The sequence below is a fragment of the Thalassophryne amazonica genome, chromosome 14 (genome assembly GCF_902500255.1).
Source record: "Thalassophryne amazonica chromosome 14, fThaAma1.1, whole genome shotgun sequence".
Lineage (NCBI taxonomy): Eukaryota > Metazoa > Chordata > Actinopteri > Batrachoidiformes > Batrachoididae > Thalassophryne > Thalassophryne amazonica.
This window is the reverse complement of record NC_047116.1, coordinates 55,526,076-55,541,139: the sequence shown is the minus strand read 5'-3', so window position 1 is coordinate 55,541,139 and position 15,064 is coordinate 55,526,076. Positions and strand designations below refer to the sequence as shown.

General features: G+C 41.1%; 1 protein-coding gene across 1 annotated transcript; it reads left to right on the top strand.

Moving 5' to 3' along the window:
* The first annotated feature begins 8,048 nt into the window (after positions 1 to 8,048).
* LOC117524279 (olfactory receptor 49-like) lies at positions 8,049 to 14,557 on the top strand. The gene is made up of 2 exons (XM_034186048.1): positions 8,049 to 8,995; positions 13,936 to 14,557. The coding sequence occupies exons 1-2, from the start codon at positions 8,049 to 8,051 to the stop codon at positions 14,555 to 14,557; spliced, it is 1,569 nt and encodes a 522-aa protein (XP_034041939.1).
* Positions 14,558 to 15,064: the final 507 nt, after the last annotated feature.

Sequence of the window (15,064 nt, the reverse complement as noted above, 5' to 3'; positions counted from 1 at the left end):
TGGACGAGGGCTAAGGCCCATGCAGACCGCCGGCGTTCCCCAGCCCCTGCATACCAGCCCGGGCAGGAGGTCTGGCTATCCACTAAGGACATCCCCCTGCAGGTGGAATCCCACAAACTAAAGGACAGGTACATCGGACCATTTCCCATACTCGAAGTCCTCAGTCCGGCCGCAGTGAAGCTGGCAGCTTCATGTGTCAAGACTCAAGCCCTGCCATACCTCACCACTGTGTGCCCCGGGACCAGCGCCGCCTCCTGCCCGGATCATTGACGGGGAGCCTGCGTGGACGGTACGCCGGCTCCTGGACGTTTGTCGAAAGGGCCGGGGGTTCCAGTATCTGGTAGACTGGGAGGGTTATGGCCCCGAAGAGCGCTCCTGGGTGAAGAGGAGCTTCATCCTGGACCCGGCCCTCCTGGCTGACTTCTACACCCGTCACCCGGACAAGCCTGGTCGGGCACCAGGAGGCGCCCGTTGAGGGGGGGGTCCTGTTGTGTGGGCCGCTGAAGAGGAGGTACTGCTGGCCCACCACCACAAGATGGCGCCCTGCTTGAAGTGCGGGCTTCAAGCACGAGAGGGCGTCGGAGCGACCAGGAGTGACAGCTATCACTCATCATCCATACCAGCTGTCACTCATCCACTACTCATCGCCACCACCATAAAGGCCGGACTGCAACTCCACCTCCCCGCCGAGAAATCAGCTACCATTCAGGTAATTTTCTCTGCTGAACAAAACCTTGTGTAATAGTCTGAACTTCTTTTGCAGCCGTTTTCCTGTGGTGTTGCTTTATCTGTGAGATTGGCGTTTGGTGTGATCAGCGACGGCTTCACTTCACACCCCAACCAGATAAGTGGTTAGACAGGAGCTGCACGAGTGTGTGATTGGAGGTGGAGGTGCTCCCTCCTTACTGAATACAGACTGTGGGATTACTGAGTGTGCGAACTCACACTCATCAGGACTGTCTCTGTTCTCTGCCAGCAGTACTGGGTCTGACTGCTGAAGACAGCGGCCACCTGGGGCGCAGGGCTTGGCGGCTCCGGTGTTCTTCAGCTCCGTTGGTGGTGGAAGCTGTGTGGGATCCGGCTCTTCTCTCGCCAGGCGTCTTCTATCGTCGAGCCTGCCCACACGTCACCTGGTGTATAATTGACAGTCCACCATATTGTTATTGTCTGTACGTCATTGTGCGGTTTACAACATTAAATTGTTACTTTTGGCTTATCCATTGTCCATTCATTAACGCCCCCTGTTGTGGGTCCGTGTCACGACACTTTCACAACATGGAGAGCCCGAATGCTGGACTGCGGTAAACCAGAAAATAAAACATTGCAGTAATGCAATGTAGAAGAGATAAATGCATGGATCAGGGTCTCAGCATCAGCTATAGACAGGATGGAACTAATCTTCACTCTATTTCCCAGGTGGAAGAAACCAGTCCTCATAATATTTCTCATGTGGAGGTCAAAGGATAATGTAGGATCAAAAATTACGCCAAGGTTCCTCACTTTGTCAGTGTGATGTATGACACACCAGTCTAGGCTAAGCGTTAACTGGTCAAATTGATGCCAATGTCTCACTGGACCAAGAATCATCATTTCAGTCTCATCAGAGTTTAAAAGTAGGAAGTTTCTAGACATCCAGTTTCTCACTGATGCAAGGCAGTCTTCTAAGGATTTTATGTGGATGAGATTACCATCAGTTATCGGCATGTGTAACTGAGCATCATCAGCATAGTGGTGAATGGTAATCCCACAGTGCCGCAATATGTGCCCAAGGGCTATTTAAAGGGAGAAAAGCAGGGAGCCTAAGACGGACCCCCGTGGAATGCCAAATTTCATGTCACTAAGGTTAGAGGTAGTGTTATTATACAAAACACAGTGAGAACGACTGGTCAAGCATGATGTCAACCATGCAAGGGCACTCCCAGTAATCCCAAAATGATTTTCCAGCCTATGAAGTAGAATATGATGATCCACGGTATCAAATGCAGCATTGAGATCTAACAGCACAAGAACCATAGTCGTATCCGAATACATTACAAGCAGAAAATCATTCACCACTTTAGTGAGAGGTGTCTCTGTGGAATGATATTTTCTAAAGGCAGACTGCAGTAGCTCAAAGAGATTATTTTCAGTAAGATAATCCACAAACCACTGTGAAACCACTTTTTCCTAGAATTTTAGAGCAAAATAATAGATTTGATATCGGCTTATAGTTTTTCAATACACTAGGGCCAAGATTAGGTTTCTTAAGTAATGGTTTAGTTGCTGCAGATTTGAAACATTTAGGAACATATCCAGAAGTTAGAAAGATTCATCATTTCCAGCCCAGTCAGCCCAAGAGTGGGCCACAGGTCCTTAAATAGTTTTGTTGGTATAGGATCAAATAAAGAGGTTATGCTTTTTGTTGATGTTATGAGTTTCGTCAGCATGCCGAGAGAGATACTCTCAAATTCTGTACATCTAGATAATACTTCAGTAATGGTAATACCTCAGTAGGGTGTAGTGGCTTGATTAAGGCATTGTTGTGGGCTGGGGTGTTTGGCTGGCTTGTTTTTTTTCTGTTTCTCCCACCAGGTGGTATGCATTCAGGACTGAGTGGCTGAGCATTAGGACCTCACCCTGAACACCTGAGGCTTGTTTTCACTTGCAGGTCATCAGGACTCACAGCTGTGGTGTATTCTGTCTTGATCAGAGATTGCTGCACTTAAACCTTGAATGCACAGTGTGTGATTGCCAGAGACTCGACCTTGTGAGCAGACGTGTGAGATCGACGTCAGGAGAACAATCTCACCATTACGGACGCAGAGACCGCTCCAGGTTTGACGCCACAGTCTGTGAAGGAGGATTGGGTGAGGTCTCACGCTCTTCAGCACACTTCCTGAGGTAATTTGGTTTTGGTGACTTTTATGAAGTAATGACAGTGGATTTGGTGTCCCTCACACCTTGTTGTATCGAGCTGTCATGTTATGCTAATTGTCTAATCAGCTTCTGCTGCAGTGGAGATTTGAACTGAGTTGTTTCGTGCCTGCAGGGTGAGAAGCTGATGTATAGATTTAAGCCAGGAAGTGTTTGCTGATTGCGTGCACCTTTGAGTTGTGTCTCTCTGTGTGGAGTTGGACTCACCTCCATGTTTTCTTTCTTCACAGACTTGGTTTGTCGCGGCCACCTGGGGGGTGTCGGCGGGGTCCCTGGGTCTGAACTGCTGTGGCTCCGGACCGTTTGCGCTGTTGAGAGCGCGCCGTGTTTCCACCTCACCAGACCGCGGACTTTTTAGTTGTTTAGCACTTCACTCACTGTTATGTTTATTAAATTCTGTTACCTTTTGAACCGTGCTCTGCTTATTTTATGCTGGGTCCTTTCAAACGCTGGGTCGGTGCTCCGACCGCGTCCGACACATAACAGGCATGCTGGGATATGTTTAACCTAATCCTTTCTATTGTATTTTCTTCTCAAAGTAATCCAGGATATCTTGTGCTGTAAAAGGAGAGCGAACTACAGGTGGTTGTCGATGAATAAGTGTTGCCACCATGTCAAACAAGAACTTTTAGTTATGCATGTTTTTGTTGATCAAATCAGAGTAATAGGTCCGCTTTGTAGCCAGTAATGCATGCTTAGTCTAAGATAGCATCACGCCACGCAAGGTGGAATACTAATTCTAATTTTGAACTATGCCATTTCTGTTCTGGACCTCTAGTCTTATGCTTGAAGCCATGCAGGTAATCAATGAACCAACGTGACTGTGTGGGTTTTTTTTTTTTTTTTGGCAGGGGGGCAGTTTTAACACTGGTGGCACAATCACGTCGAGTGTAATTTTGAGCACTGAGTTTAAACTATGCACAAGTCTGTCTACTGATTGGGTATTTGCCAAATGTGAAGCTAAGACATCAGGCAGTCTAGCTTTGAGTTCAGTCTTGGTTGAGGAGTTGATGCATCGCCGTAGTGATATATAAGGGTGTTGTTCACTAAACATGGCAGCAAAATTCTAAACCTAATAAGTGAGTGATCAGAGACCACTGATGCAAGAGGCATGATGGCAATATTCATGACAGCAATACCACGTGCGAGAACCTAATCCAGGGTATTTCCACTAATGTGCGTCGAGTCATGAATGGCTTGCTGAAATCCTAATGCATCCACAATTTCCATAAATGATTTGCAGAGGGGACCAGAAGGCTTATTTATATGAATGTGAAAGTCACCAATGATCAGAATGTTATCCGCACTAATTGACAAGTTAGAGATGAACGCACCAAAGAAGCGTGTTAAAGAATAACCTACCTTTTTTGCACAAATAGGGGAAACTGGGGCACAGTAGATCAGAAATGTTGTTTTGTGGCAGCATAAACACATTATGCATAGGTTTAGGTCATTCTATTGTGGATTTAATACAGCAAGTTATTGTTTATTTATGTCTCTCCAAGTGTAATTTACAGGTGTTTAAAATCGATTTTAAAATTTTTGATTCACTGTGCCCCAGACACTAATTCACGTGGCACAGTGAATCAGTGTCCGGAGCACGGTGAATCAACTTAGAATATAATGAAAAAATGATTATAAAGATTTCTTCAAAATTATTAAATACAGTTGTAGTTGAATGATGCACAGAGACACTATCTGCAGCAAGATCATTTTGTAGGTCTTTAGGGCAGGTCTATGGATTGACTATGACTGTTATCACCATCCTTTGCTTCAGCTTCTCTGAGATTTTTCTTGGCCTGCCACTTCAGACCTTAACTAGTACTGTGCCTGTGGTCATCCATTTCCTCACAGTGGAAATTGACAGCTGAAATCTCTGAGATAACTTTTGTATCATTCCCCTAAACCATGGTATTGAACAGTCTTTGTTTTCAGGTAATTTGAGAGGTGTTTAGAGGCTCCCATGTTGCCACTCATTAGAAGAGATGCAAAGAGGAGAAACATTTGTAAATGGCCACCTTAAATACCCTTTCTCATCAATTTTGTGTTCCAATATTTAGTGCGAAATGTATTCAAATCAATAAAATGACAAGGGTGCCCAAATTTATGCACCTGCCTAATTTTGTTTAAATAATTATTGCACATTTCTGTAAATACTAGAAACTTCATTTCACTTCTCAAATATCAGTGTGTTTGTCTGCTATATGACATATTTAAGTGAAATTTCTGATCCAGACAACCAATGATTTATAAAGGAAAATCATGAAAATTATCAGGGGTGCCCAAATGTTTGCATAGAACTGAATTTGTATGGAGTGTTCTATTGACCCACACAGTACACACACAACGATTTGGTGCATGGAACTGCAAGCAGCGCCCAACGTAGAATTCAGAAAATCAGAGGAATATAACTTTAGCATATACTTGTCCACTGAGCCCATGGCCCTTAGGTATCTGGATGGAAACTGGAGGTTCTCCGCACTTAAGAGTTGTGATGAGTTTGCAGCAGACAAAACCCCACAGTCCCTCCGTACCCTTTGGTGTCTGTCTGGGGAGGGGGGCTCTTGGACACCAGGTTGAGAATGAGGGCCATGAGAAACAGGAGTCTATATTATAACAAACAGTACAGCATATTCTACTTAATAATTATTAAAGTAATAATAACTAGGTCTGCAAGCAGTCATATACGGGCCCTCGTGTCCGCGCCACTGCCTCCCCGAGCCAGCACAACCCCTTGTTAGCAGATGTAGGCAGGTGCGTACAGGGGCAGACACTCATCATGCAGTTCAAGTTTCAAGCAAATCAAACAATGTATGGAGTTATGACAAGTTAATGGTTCATCCATTAGGGGGTGCTCAGAGCACAAACAGAGGGGGCAGGTGAATTCATGGGCTGGACCTCATCACACATGAAGTTTCAAGTCAATCAGGCAAAGCATGAAGGAGCTTTAATGACTTGATGTTCCATGGCGAAGGGTCAAAATGGTGGCGTCATAGCAGCCACACCCTTCAACATAGAAAAAAGCTTTTGATAACTTTGATCAGTATAGTCTCTGGATGATCTGAAAGAAATTTGAAGTGCATTGAACAAAATCCCTAGGAGCAGTTCGCTCAAATACATGCGGAAATCATGCCAAGATGACATGAAAATTCAAAATGGCTGACTTCATCTCCCTTCTCCAAAAAAAAAAAAAAAAAAAAAAAAAAAAAACCCTTACGGGGAGGTGTTTTTGAAAGTTACAAGGGAGTGCTATGGAGGCATTGTGCCACACCCATGGGCGTCTCCCCTAACCATTGTAATAGGTTGTCATTGTTGACCTGTGTATCAATTTTCATGATGATATGACAAAATTAATGCCATCAAAAGGAAGTACGTAATTTCATGGCGAAGGGTCGATATTCGGCACGCCTCAACATGGATACCATTACTCATAGCTTCACGGTGATCGAGTACATTCATCAATGTATTCTGTATCTTTTAGAAGTGGAATGAAGTTGATGGGGTTAATTAAGTGACATCAGTACCTGTTTAAGTATAATGTTCCATGGCGAAGGGTCAAAATGGCGATGCCATAGCAGCCGCACCGTTCGACATAGAAAAAAGCTTGTGATCACTTTTGATCAGTATAGTGTGTGGTTGATCTGAAAGAAATTTGAAGTGCATTGGACAAAATCCCTAAGAGGGGTTCGTTCAAAAACAACGTGGAAATCACACCAAAATGACACGAAAATTCAAATTGGCCGACTTCCTGTTTGAAGTAGACCAATGGTGCAAGAGACTTTTTTGTATGTCTATGCAAGTCACACATATGTACCAATTTTCATGTCCCTAGTCTAAAAAAACCCTAAGCGTAGGGGTTTTTGAAAGTTGCAAGGGGGCACTATAGAGGCATTTTGCCCCACCCATGGAAGGCACCTCTATGACCTGTAAGAGGTTGTCATGCTTGACCTGTGTATCAATGTTCATGATGAGATGACAAAATTAAAGCCATCAAAACGAACAATGTTATTTCTTGGCGAAGGGTTGATATTCGGCATGCCTCCACACAGACGCCATTACTCGTAGCTTCACGCCAATCATCCTGTATGTTCGCCAACTTGTTCCGCATGTTTTAGAAGTGGAATGAAGTTGATGGGTTTAACTATGTGACATCAGCACCTGTTAAAGTATAAATAGGACATTTCCTGTTACCACCAGGGGGTGCTATGACTTAGTTGGGAAGTTAATATATGTAGATGTTCAAGGCGGAGCCCTCATCATGTCCAGCAGGTTTGAATGATCTACAATGAAGTATGTGGGCGTGACAGCCGTTCGAAGTGAAACGGCGTGCTCCGAAATGCTCGCCAAAATTTGACGAACCCTAGCAGCCATGCCTTTTGACCTACAGAAATTCTTTTGATAACTTTTGATCAGCATGGGGTCATGAAGATGTGTAGCAAATTTGAAGATGAATGGATGAAATCCCTAGGAGGAGTTTGTTCAAATGTAAGTAGCGGAAATGGCCCAAAAATGGAAAAAATTACCTCAAAATCGAAACTTCAAATCAAAATGGCTGACTTCCTGTCGATATTTCACCATGACGTTAAGAGACTTTTTTGTGTGTCCCAGCATGGTAAATATGTGTAACGAATTTCATGAGGCTTCGACAAAAAATCCCAATAAGGTTTTTTTGAAAATTTGTAGGGGGTGCTATTTCGCCATTTCGCTACAAACAACTTTGCAACGTTTCAGTTTTTGAGCATGGGAAAGGGCTGAACTTGGGGCTTGAAAAGTGTGAAGGATAATAATAATAATAATTAATAATAATAAAAACAGCACAATAGGGTCAATAGGGTTACAATAGGGTCCTCGTAGGTCTTTGTCCTACTCGGGCCCTAATCATTTTTTTAGAAGTCTGTCCTCTCATTACTTCATACGTCTCTGTGATTGGTCTAATTCAACCCCAAATGCTGCTGTTGTCGTCAGAAAGAAGATTTAAATTGAGGAATAGGCATCAGTTTGCTACACACCGATGGACAGCACAGACTGTTCACTTGTTTTTCACCACATAATGGTTTTATGAATTGTTCCATTTGGCCCCACTGAATTACATATAAGCTTACGTTTTGAAAGATGCTTTCCTGTACAGCTTATTGATGATGTGGAATGTTTCAGTCATAACAGTTTTCACACTTTCAGGGTTAAATTTCACATTTGAAGAGAAAATTGCCCTCTTCTCGTTCTCTTTGTTGTGGTATTTATTGATTCTGTTGTTAAATGGCAGTATTATTATTGCCATCATTATGGATAAAAACCTCCATGAGCCCATGTATATCATCTTGTGTAATTTTTGCATTAATACGCTGTATGGCACTGTTGGATTTTATCCTAAATTCCTTTTGGACCTTCTGTTTTCTCATGTCATTTTGTATGCTGGATGTATGTTACAGGGTTTTGTAATACATTCAGCAAAAGCTTGTGACTTTTCCATCCTCACTCTGATGGCGTACGACAGATATGTGGCTATATGTCGACCTCTGCAGTACCATTCCTTCATGACAAAACAGAGAGTGTTTCTCTTAGTGTTTTTCTTCTGGTTGATACCACTTTGTTGTAAGTTAGTTGGTAGTATGACATTATTGGGATCACAGTTGTGTGGTTCTCACATAAATAGAATATACTGTGTTAACTGGATGATTGCTTCACTTGCTTGTTCACCCCCCAAAGTACATATTGCTGTGGAATATTTTATTATCATGTTTTATGTCTGCCATATCTGGCTTATTTTCATATCTTATGTTTACCTGATAAGAACATGTTTATCATCTAAAAACAGCTGGAGGAGGTTTATGCAGACATGTTTGCCACATTTAATCTGTCTCTTCATTTTTTTGTTTTCTCTGCTTTTAGATTTATTTTACATGAGGTTTGGTTCAAAGGATTTGTCTCAAGATCTCTCTAACTTAATGGCAATGGAATTTCTTTTTATTCCTCCAGTAGTTTACCCACTTATATATGGACTCAAACTCACCAAAATACGCAAGAAACTTGTGAATTATTTCTGTATTGTAAAGAAAAAGCAAATAGGGAGAGTTCAACACAGGTCTGAGTTTTAAATCAAGACTAAAGGATTTCAGTAGATGTCTTTACAAACCCAGTCAAAAGAAACTGAAACCAATAAAGCTCTCACAATGTTATGTTTATGTATGAATGGGTTTCAAATTTTACTGTCATCTTCTTTGTCAATACTCTTCTGGTCCACAAAGTTAATTTTCCAATAAGCATGTAGCAAAAGTGAAAAGTACTTTTACTTTAATTACAGCAATTATATCGCATGCTGTCTTATCCTGGTTTATACTGATCTACAATTGAAATTAACCTTTTAATCAGGGAAAGAGAGTGTACTTTTGATCGTTTTATGCCTGATAATTAGCTAAGACATACTACAGCTGCTATTTTGTGGGTTAGTTATAAATCAATTCACAACTGTGATACGGTGAGGAAATCATGATTTCTGAATGATGACGTGGCCTAATGAACAAAAATAGTGTGTGTGTTCTTTGTTTTCTGTGGTTTTAATTGCCTGTATATATTTTCATGCAATTCACAGGCAATTAAAATATACACATATACACAATCAATTAAACCACAGAAAACAATCAATTAAACCACAGAAAACAAAGAACACACTCACACAAACACATGGCAGTGATTTTGTGGACCATTACTAAGTGGAATGGGCACTCAGAGATCAATTCTTTGTGATTGCCAAAATATTTGTTTCTGGTTGGTTTTGACATTTTATCCATTCCTTCCAAAGCTAAACCACTTTATCCTGTACAAACACATTCACCACGAATTGTCCATATTGGCTGTTAGCTGTTAAAAACTTAAGAACTTGATTTTGATTTATGAAGTTCACCCAAAGTCAAACTTCATGTAGCCAAGACAAAGTTGATATGCCACTTTGTATCAGAATTTAATAGTAATAAGAATATGATTGGAAACAAAACATAAGTGCATACAAACTATATTCTGATTTACATGATAAGCAATTTATTTCAATGGTCAAGTTTTCAGTACACTATATAGCAATTCAGAATCAAAGGTTATCACAGATTCATTTTGCAGATATAATAATAATTATTATTAATAAGGTACAAATAATTATTACAGCTATATGTTGCATTCATCAGTCTGACAAAATATATAATTGCAAGCCATTAAAATTATTGTCAATGATTGGTGAAGACATTTGACTCTGATTTGGTTGTGCATGCAAAAACAGTAAAACTTAATATTGCAACTTGTAAATATTTTGTATCGGTTATCTACTCAAATTTTCTTCATTATCATTAAACTTACTACACTGTTCATATATTTTATACACAAAATAAATGAACTTATGATACAAATAAATGAAACAAACACACACAAATGTTGAAGAATTCAAAAGGTTTCTGTTTTTTAAATTCTTATTGTGGTTCAATATAATATAGGATCCTAATTTTGAATATATAAAAAGAGTTCACTTGTTTTGTGGATATATTTTTTTGTAAAGGAAATGTTTTTACCCACAATTCCAGACAAATTTCAAAGGAAGTGGAATGAAAGCATTCTATAAACATATGCTTCCATTTGGTAAGAAGTGATAAAGATTCACTTTCACTGGGTAATATCTCTGTACACTACGCCTTTGATTGTGTTTACACATTTATGCTTGTTTGAAAGGAAAAAAAAAGCGGCATTGCTTTCTGTCTGACTGGAAGAATACTATGGTAACGCTTTACTTGAAGATATCGTCGTAATAGTGACATGACACTGTCATAATGATTACATGGCACAGTCATGAACATGTCATAAACATTATGTCAATGTCGTAAATGTTTATGACTGCTGTCATTAAGTGTCATTCGGTTTTTGTAATGACAAGTTGGCATACAACTGAAGACCAAAAGACAACTTCTGGTTATGTTACTTTGATTAATATCAAGTTGTCATTTCAAGACAACCAAAAAAATATCAACTTGTCGTTACAAAAACCGAATGACACTTAATGACAGCAGTCACAAACATTTATGACATAGACATAATGTTTATGACACGTTCATGACTGTGTCATGTAACACTTATGACATTGTTATGTCACTATTATGACAATACCTTCAAGTAAAGTGTTACCAATACTACTAAGCATGTGACATAGTGGCATACAATGTATGATTGATATGGATGAAAGCGGCTGGCTGTCTCCAACTGGCAGTCACCATGATCTTGTCCTCCAATAGTGCCACAATCAATAAAGGAGTTCATCGCAAATGAAGAAACCAGAGACTGCCAATTGGAGATATGGACTGCATTTACATTGCACTTTTCCATCTGTATCAGTCGCTCAAAGTGCTTTACACACTAATGCCTCACATTCACCCTGATGTGAGGGTGCTGCCAAATAAGGTACTCACTACACACCGGGAGCAACTAGGGGATTATGCTGCGTTTACACATAGGCAGAACTTGTTACGAAAGTCATATTTGCATAATTCTTGGCACATTCCTGACATTCTTAATGTAACTTTACACATCTGAATAGGTTTCTTAACACCAATAGGCCCAGAGAGCAGACTTTAGTCTGCAGTGAAAATCCGCCCAAAGTTTAGCATATGACCAACCTCCTCCCTTTGTTATATAAATGAGCTGAGTCCCTGTGTGCTTTGGATAGCATGCATATGTAATAACATATGGAGGCTGACACAGGTTTCTGCATATAAAAGCAGCCTATTCTTTCTTTGGTATGTGCCAATTAACACTTGAAGGCAGTTTCACTTCGGAACCAGCCTCCTCCCTTTGTTATATAACTGAGCTGAGAGTTCAACCATAAATAGGGGATGCCTTTCACACAGACCCCAGATTTTACAATGTCACAACCAATGCAAAATCCGTAACCACTTTTTTGAAGGACACCCACAACGAATGCTTACAAACAGACAAAATTGCTACAATTTCTGACATCTGGTAGCGGTTTGTTCAGAAGTGTGTGTCCTCCTACAGTCCAGGGCAGCATGTTAGCGTGGATGAGCAATTATTTCCATCAAAGGTTTGTTGTCCCTTTCTGCAGTATACTGCATCCAAGCTTGACAAGTTTGGAATCAAGTTTTGGATTTCAGCAGATATGGACATGAAATACGAGGTCTGTTAGAAAAGTAACGGACCTTTTTATTTTTTCAAAAACTATATGGATTTGATTCATATGTTTTTACGTCAGCCAAGCTTGAACCTTCGTGCGCATGCATGAGTTTTTCCACGCCTGTCGGTTGCGTCATTCGCCTGTGGGCAGGCTTTGAGTGAGCACTGCTCCACCCCTCTCGTCGTTGGTTCATTGCGAGAAAATGGCGGAATGATTTGGGCTTTTTTTCCCATCAGACTTTTTTCAGAAAGTGTTAGAGACAGGCAGCTGGAAACCATTCGAAAAATGTATCTGGCTTTCGGTGAAAATTTTACAGGCTTCACAGAGAATAAGGACTGTTACTACAGCTTTAAGGATGGCCCACAATGGCACACAGCGCGCCGTGCTCTGAGCCGCCATCGAGAGGCAGAAGCCACCACATCATTTCTAAACGGATGGTTGTGTGGAGCCGGGACCGTTGTGTGCAATTTCTCTGGTTATCACGAGAGCTGGACATCAGTCATTTTCCGGCAGATTTCACTTTTAACAAGAGATTTTGTCATGGAAAGCCGTGCGGAGGCTTTGCGCGTCACGACCGATTCGCTGATGAAGCGAGACAAAGGAACACCTCCGTTTCGGAGTGTCAGAGGACAAGTTGGGACATGCCCAGCTCTCCACAATTTCTCTTATACTCACTTGACTGGTAAGCACTGAAAGCCGAGATAGGCATCAATGCAGTATATTTTGTTTGTTAAAAAATAAAGAAAAAGTTATTTAATATTATATACTCTCTACATACATACCATAATAGCCCTGTTCTTATTCTGTATACTTTGTAATTCTCTGTAATATTTTATAGTTTGTATAGTCATTTTATATCTGTCCTTCAGTTCCTGTGACTACAAAGACACACCATTTATTGGGTAATCCTAATATTAGCTCAGCAAAAACAAATACAGAAAGCAGGAAAAAAAATGTTAAGGTTACTAAAATTCAATTACATTTCAGTTGTCTTTTTACTGTGTTTTTAGATTTTTAATTCAATTTTCTCTGTTTTTAATATGATGTGTGAAGCGCCTTGAGGTAACCTCATCACGAATTGGTGCTACATAAATTAGTAAATTTGATTTGATTTGACAAGATGAGGTACCAGCACCTGGACCAGCACCTGCTGCTTTGTCTGAAACTAAAGGCCATGGGCTTCATAATGTTACATTACATTACATTCTGATAATACATTTTTATTGTAAAAGGTTTAACCTATTTGTGTGTGCATGTGTTTTTGTAGACAGGTGCATGTGCAACTGGACGTGGTCATATTATATCCCACAGAAGATAGGCAGGCTAATGCATGTTTTTTCTGTCATTGTAATAAAACAGACTTTTCCAAATCTGCGCAAATATAATCAAAGAGACAATGCTAAATGCACACAGTTATTTTTAGCATTTGTGTAATTAATTTGCCATGAATGTGCGCATGTCTGAGGCGCTGGGTGACGCAAGCAGTGAAGATGGCAGCTTAGTTGGAGAGCTCTGCAGCACATGCAGCCTTTTTGCTTGATAAGGAGTGGATTCTGATTTTATCCGTTTGCTTAAACTGCACTGAGACTCCGGGAAGGAAGAATATTCTGAGGCACAAGCCAAAAATATGCCCACCCAGCAGAAACTTGCACTTCCCCATCAGGATGGTGCTAGTGCTAGCAAGGATAGCTCGGCTAAGGCTAGTGACACAACACTAGTGGATTCTGATTTTCCTCCGCTACCCACGAGAGACACCCGTGGTAGCACATTGGACCAAATGGCTAACGACATTGCTAAGATTTACGCGCTGGAAACCTCCGAGGCGCAAGAAACCAAGCTTAATTCCATGCTGTGACAAGTGCTGTGGAAGCTAAGCTAACAGACCTAGCCGCTCACTTGGCTAATGCCGAATCCCGTATTGACTTTCTCGAGGATGCTAATAAGGTGCTAGAAGCTAATCCTCCAGCCACCCAGACAGAAGTGGAGGCACTGAGAATGAAAGTGGATGACCTGGAGAATAGATGCCGGCAGAATAAACTTCGTTTTGTTGGTTTTCCGGAGGACGCTGAGGGCTTGGATATTCTGGCGTATATGTGCTCAACCATCCCAGAGCTCCTGCAGTCCGATTTCCCTGGAGGCCTGCAGATTGGCCGTGCGCACCGGAGCCTGGGTAAGTGCAGACTGGAGGGCCAGCCACCTAGGGCTATCATTGTCCGACTTCTACGATTTCAGGACCGGGAGCGGATTGTGGAGATGGTGCGTAAGAGGGGAAAATTACACTGGGATGGACATCATATTATGATCTTTCCGGATTATTCTAAGTTGGTCACAGACAAGCGGGCGGGATTTAGCCAATGTAAAAAACTACTACACGAGAGGAAAATTGCGTTCTCCCTGGTGTTTCCAGCAGTGCTTGTCCTCAAGATGGCCGGAGGTAAACGTGAGTTCACTGACCCCAAGAAGGCATTGAATTACATTTGATCTTTACCCGATCAGAGCTGCGAGTGATTACAGGTACTGTTTTTGTGGCTTTTAGTGACACTCACTTTTCCCTGTGCAAATTACGCTGCAGCTTTGTTACAGTTTGCTGAATATAACGCACTGAGATTTTTATTTTTCCTGGTAATACTGATTTTGCAGGGGGATATTATTTTGGTCTTTATTCGATATTTACGGATTTTAATTTTATAATTTTAGGCTTCTTGCTAGATATTAAGTTTTATTACTCCTTATTTTATGATGATACTGTTGCTGCATGAATGCTCTCCTTTAGTCCGTTACACTGTTTATAGTCACATTCTCAAGGTTTTTTTGTTTTAGTTGGTGCAGTTCTGGAGCACCTGTGGAGGACTATTGTTCTTGGTCACTCCACATGTTTTTATTTTGAGGGGAACTGGTTTTCCTATTTATTGTTGTGTATGTTTTTACTAGTAATTTTTTTTGTTACTCAACACCCAGTGAAGATTAAAGTAACTAGTTGTGATGCTT

Excerpts from the sequence above, each read along its gene's own strand:
- LOC117524279 (XM_034186048.1), top strand. The coding sequence starts at position 8,049 with ATGATGTGGAATGTTTCAGTCATAACAGTTTTCACACTTTCAGGGTTA. Across the intron at positions 8,996-13,935 it reads ATAGGGAGAGTTCAACACAG|TGCTGTGGAAGCTAAGCTAA; the intron begins GTCTGAGTTTTA and ends TGCTGTGACAAG.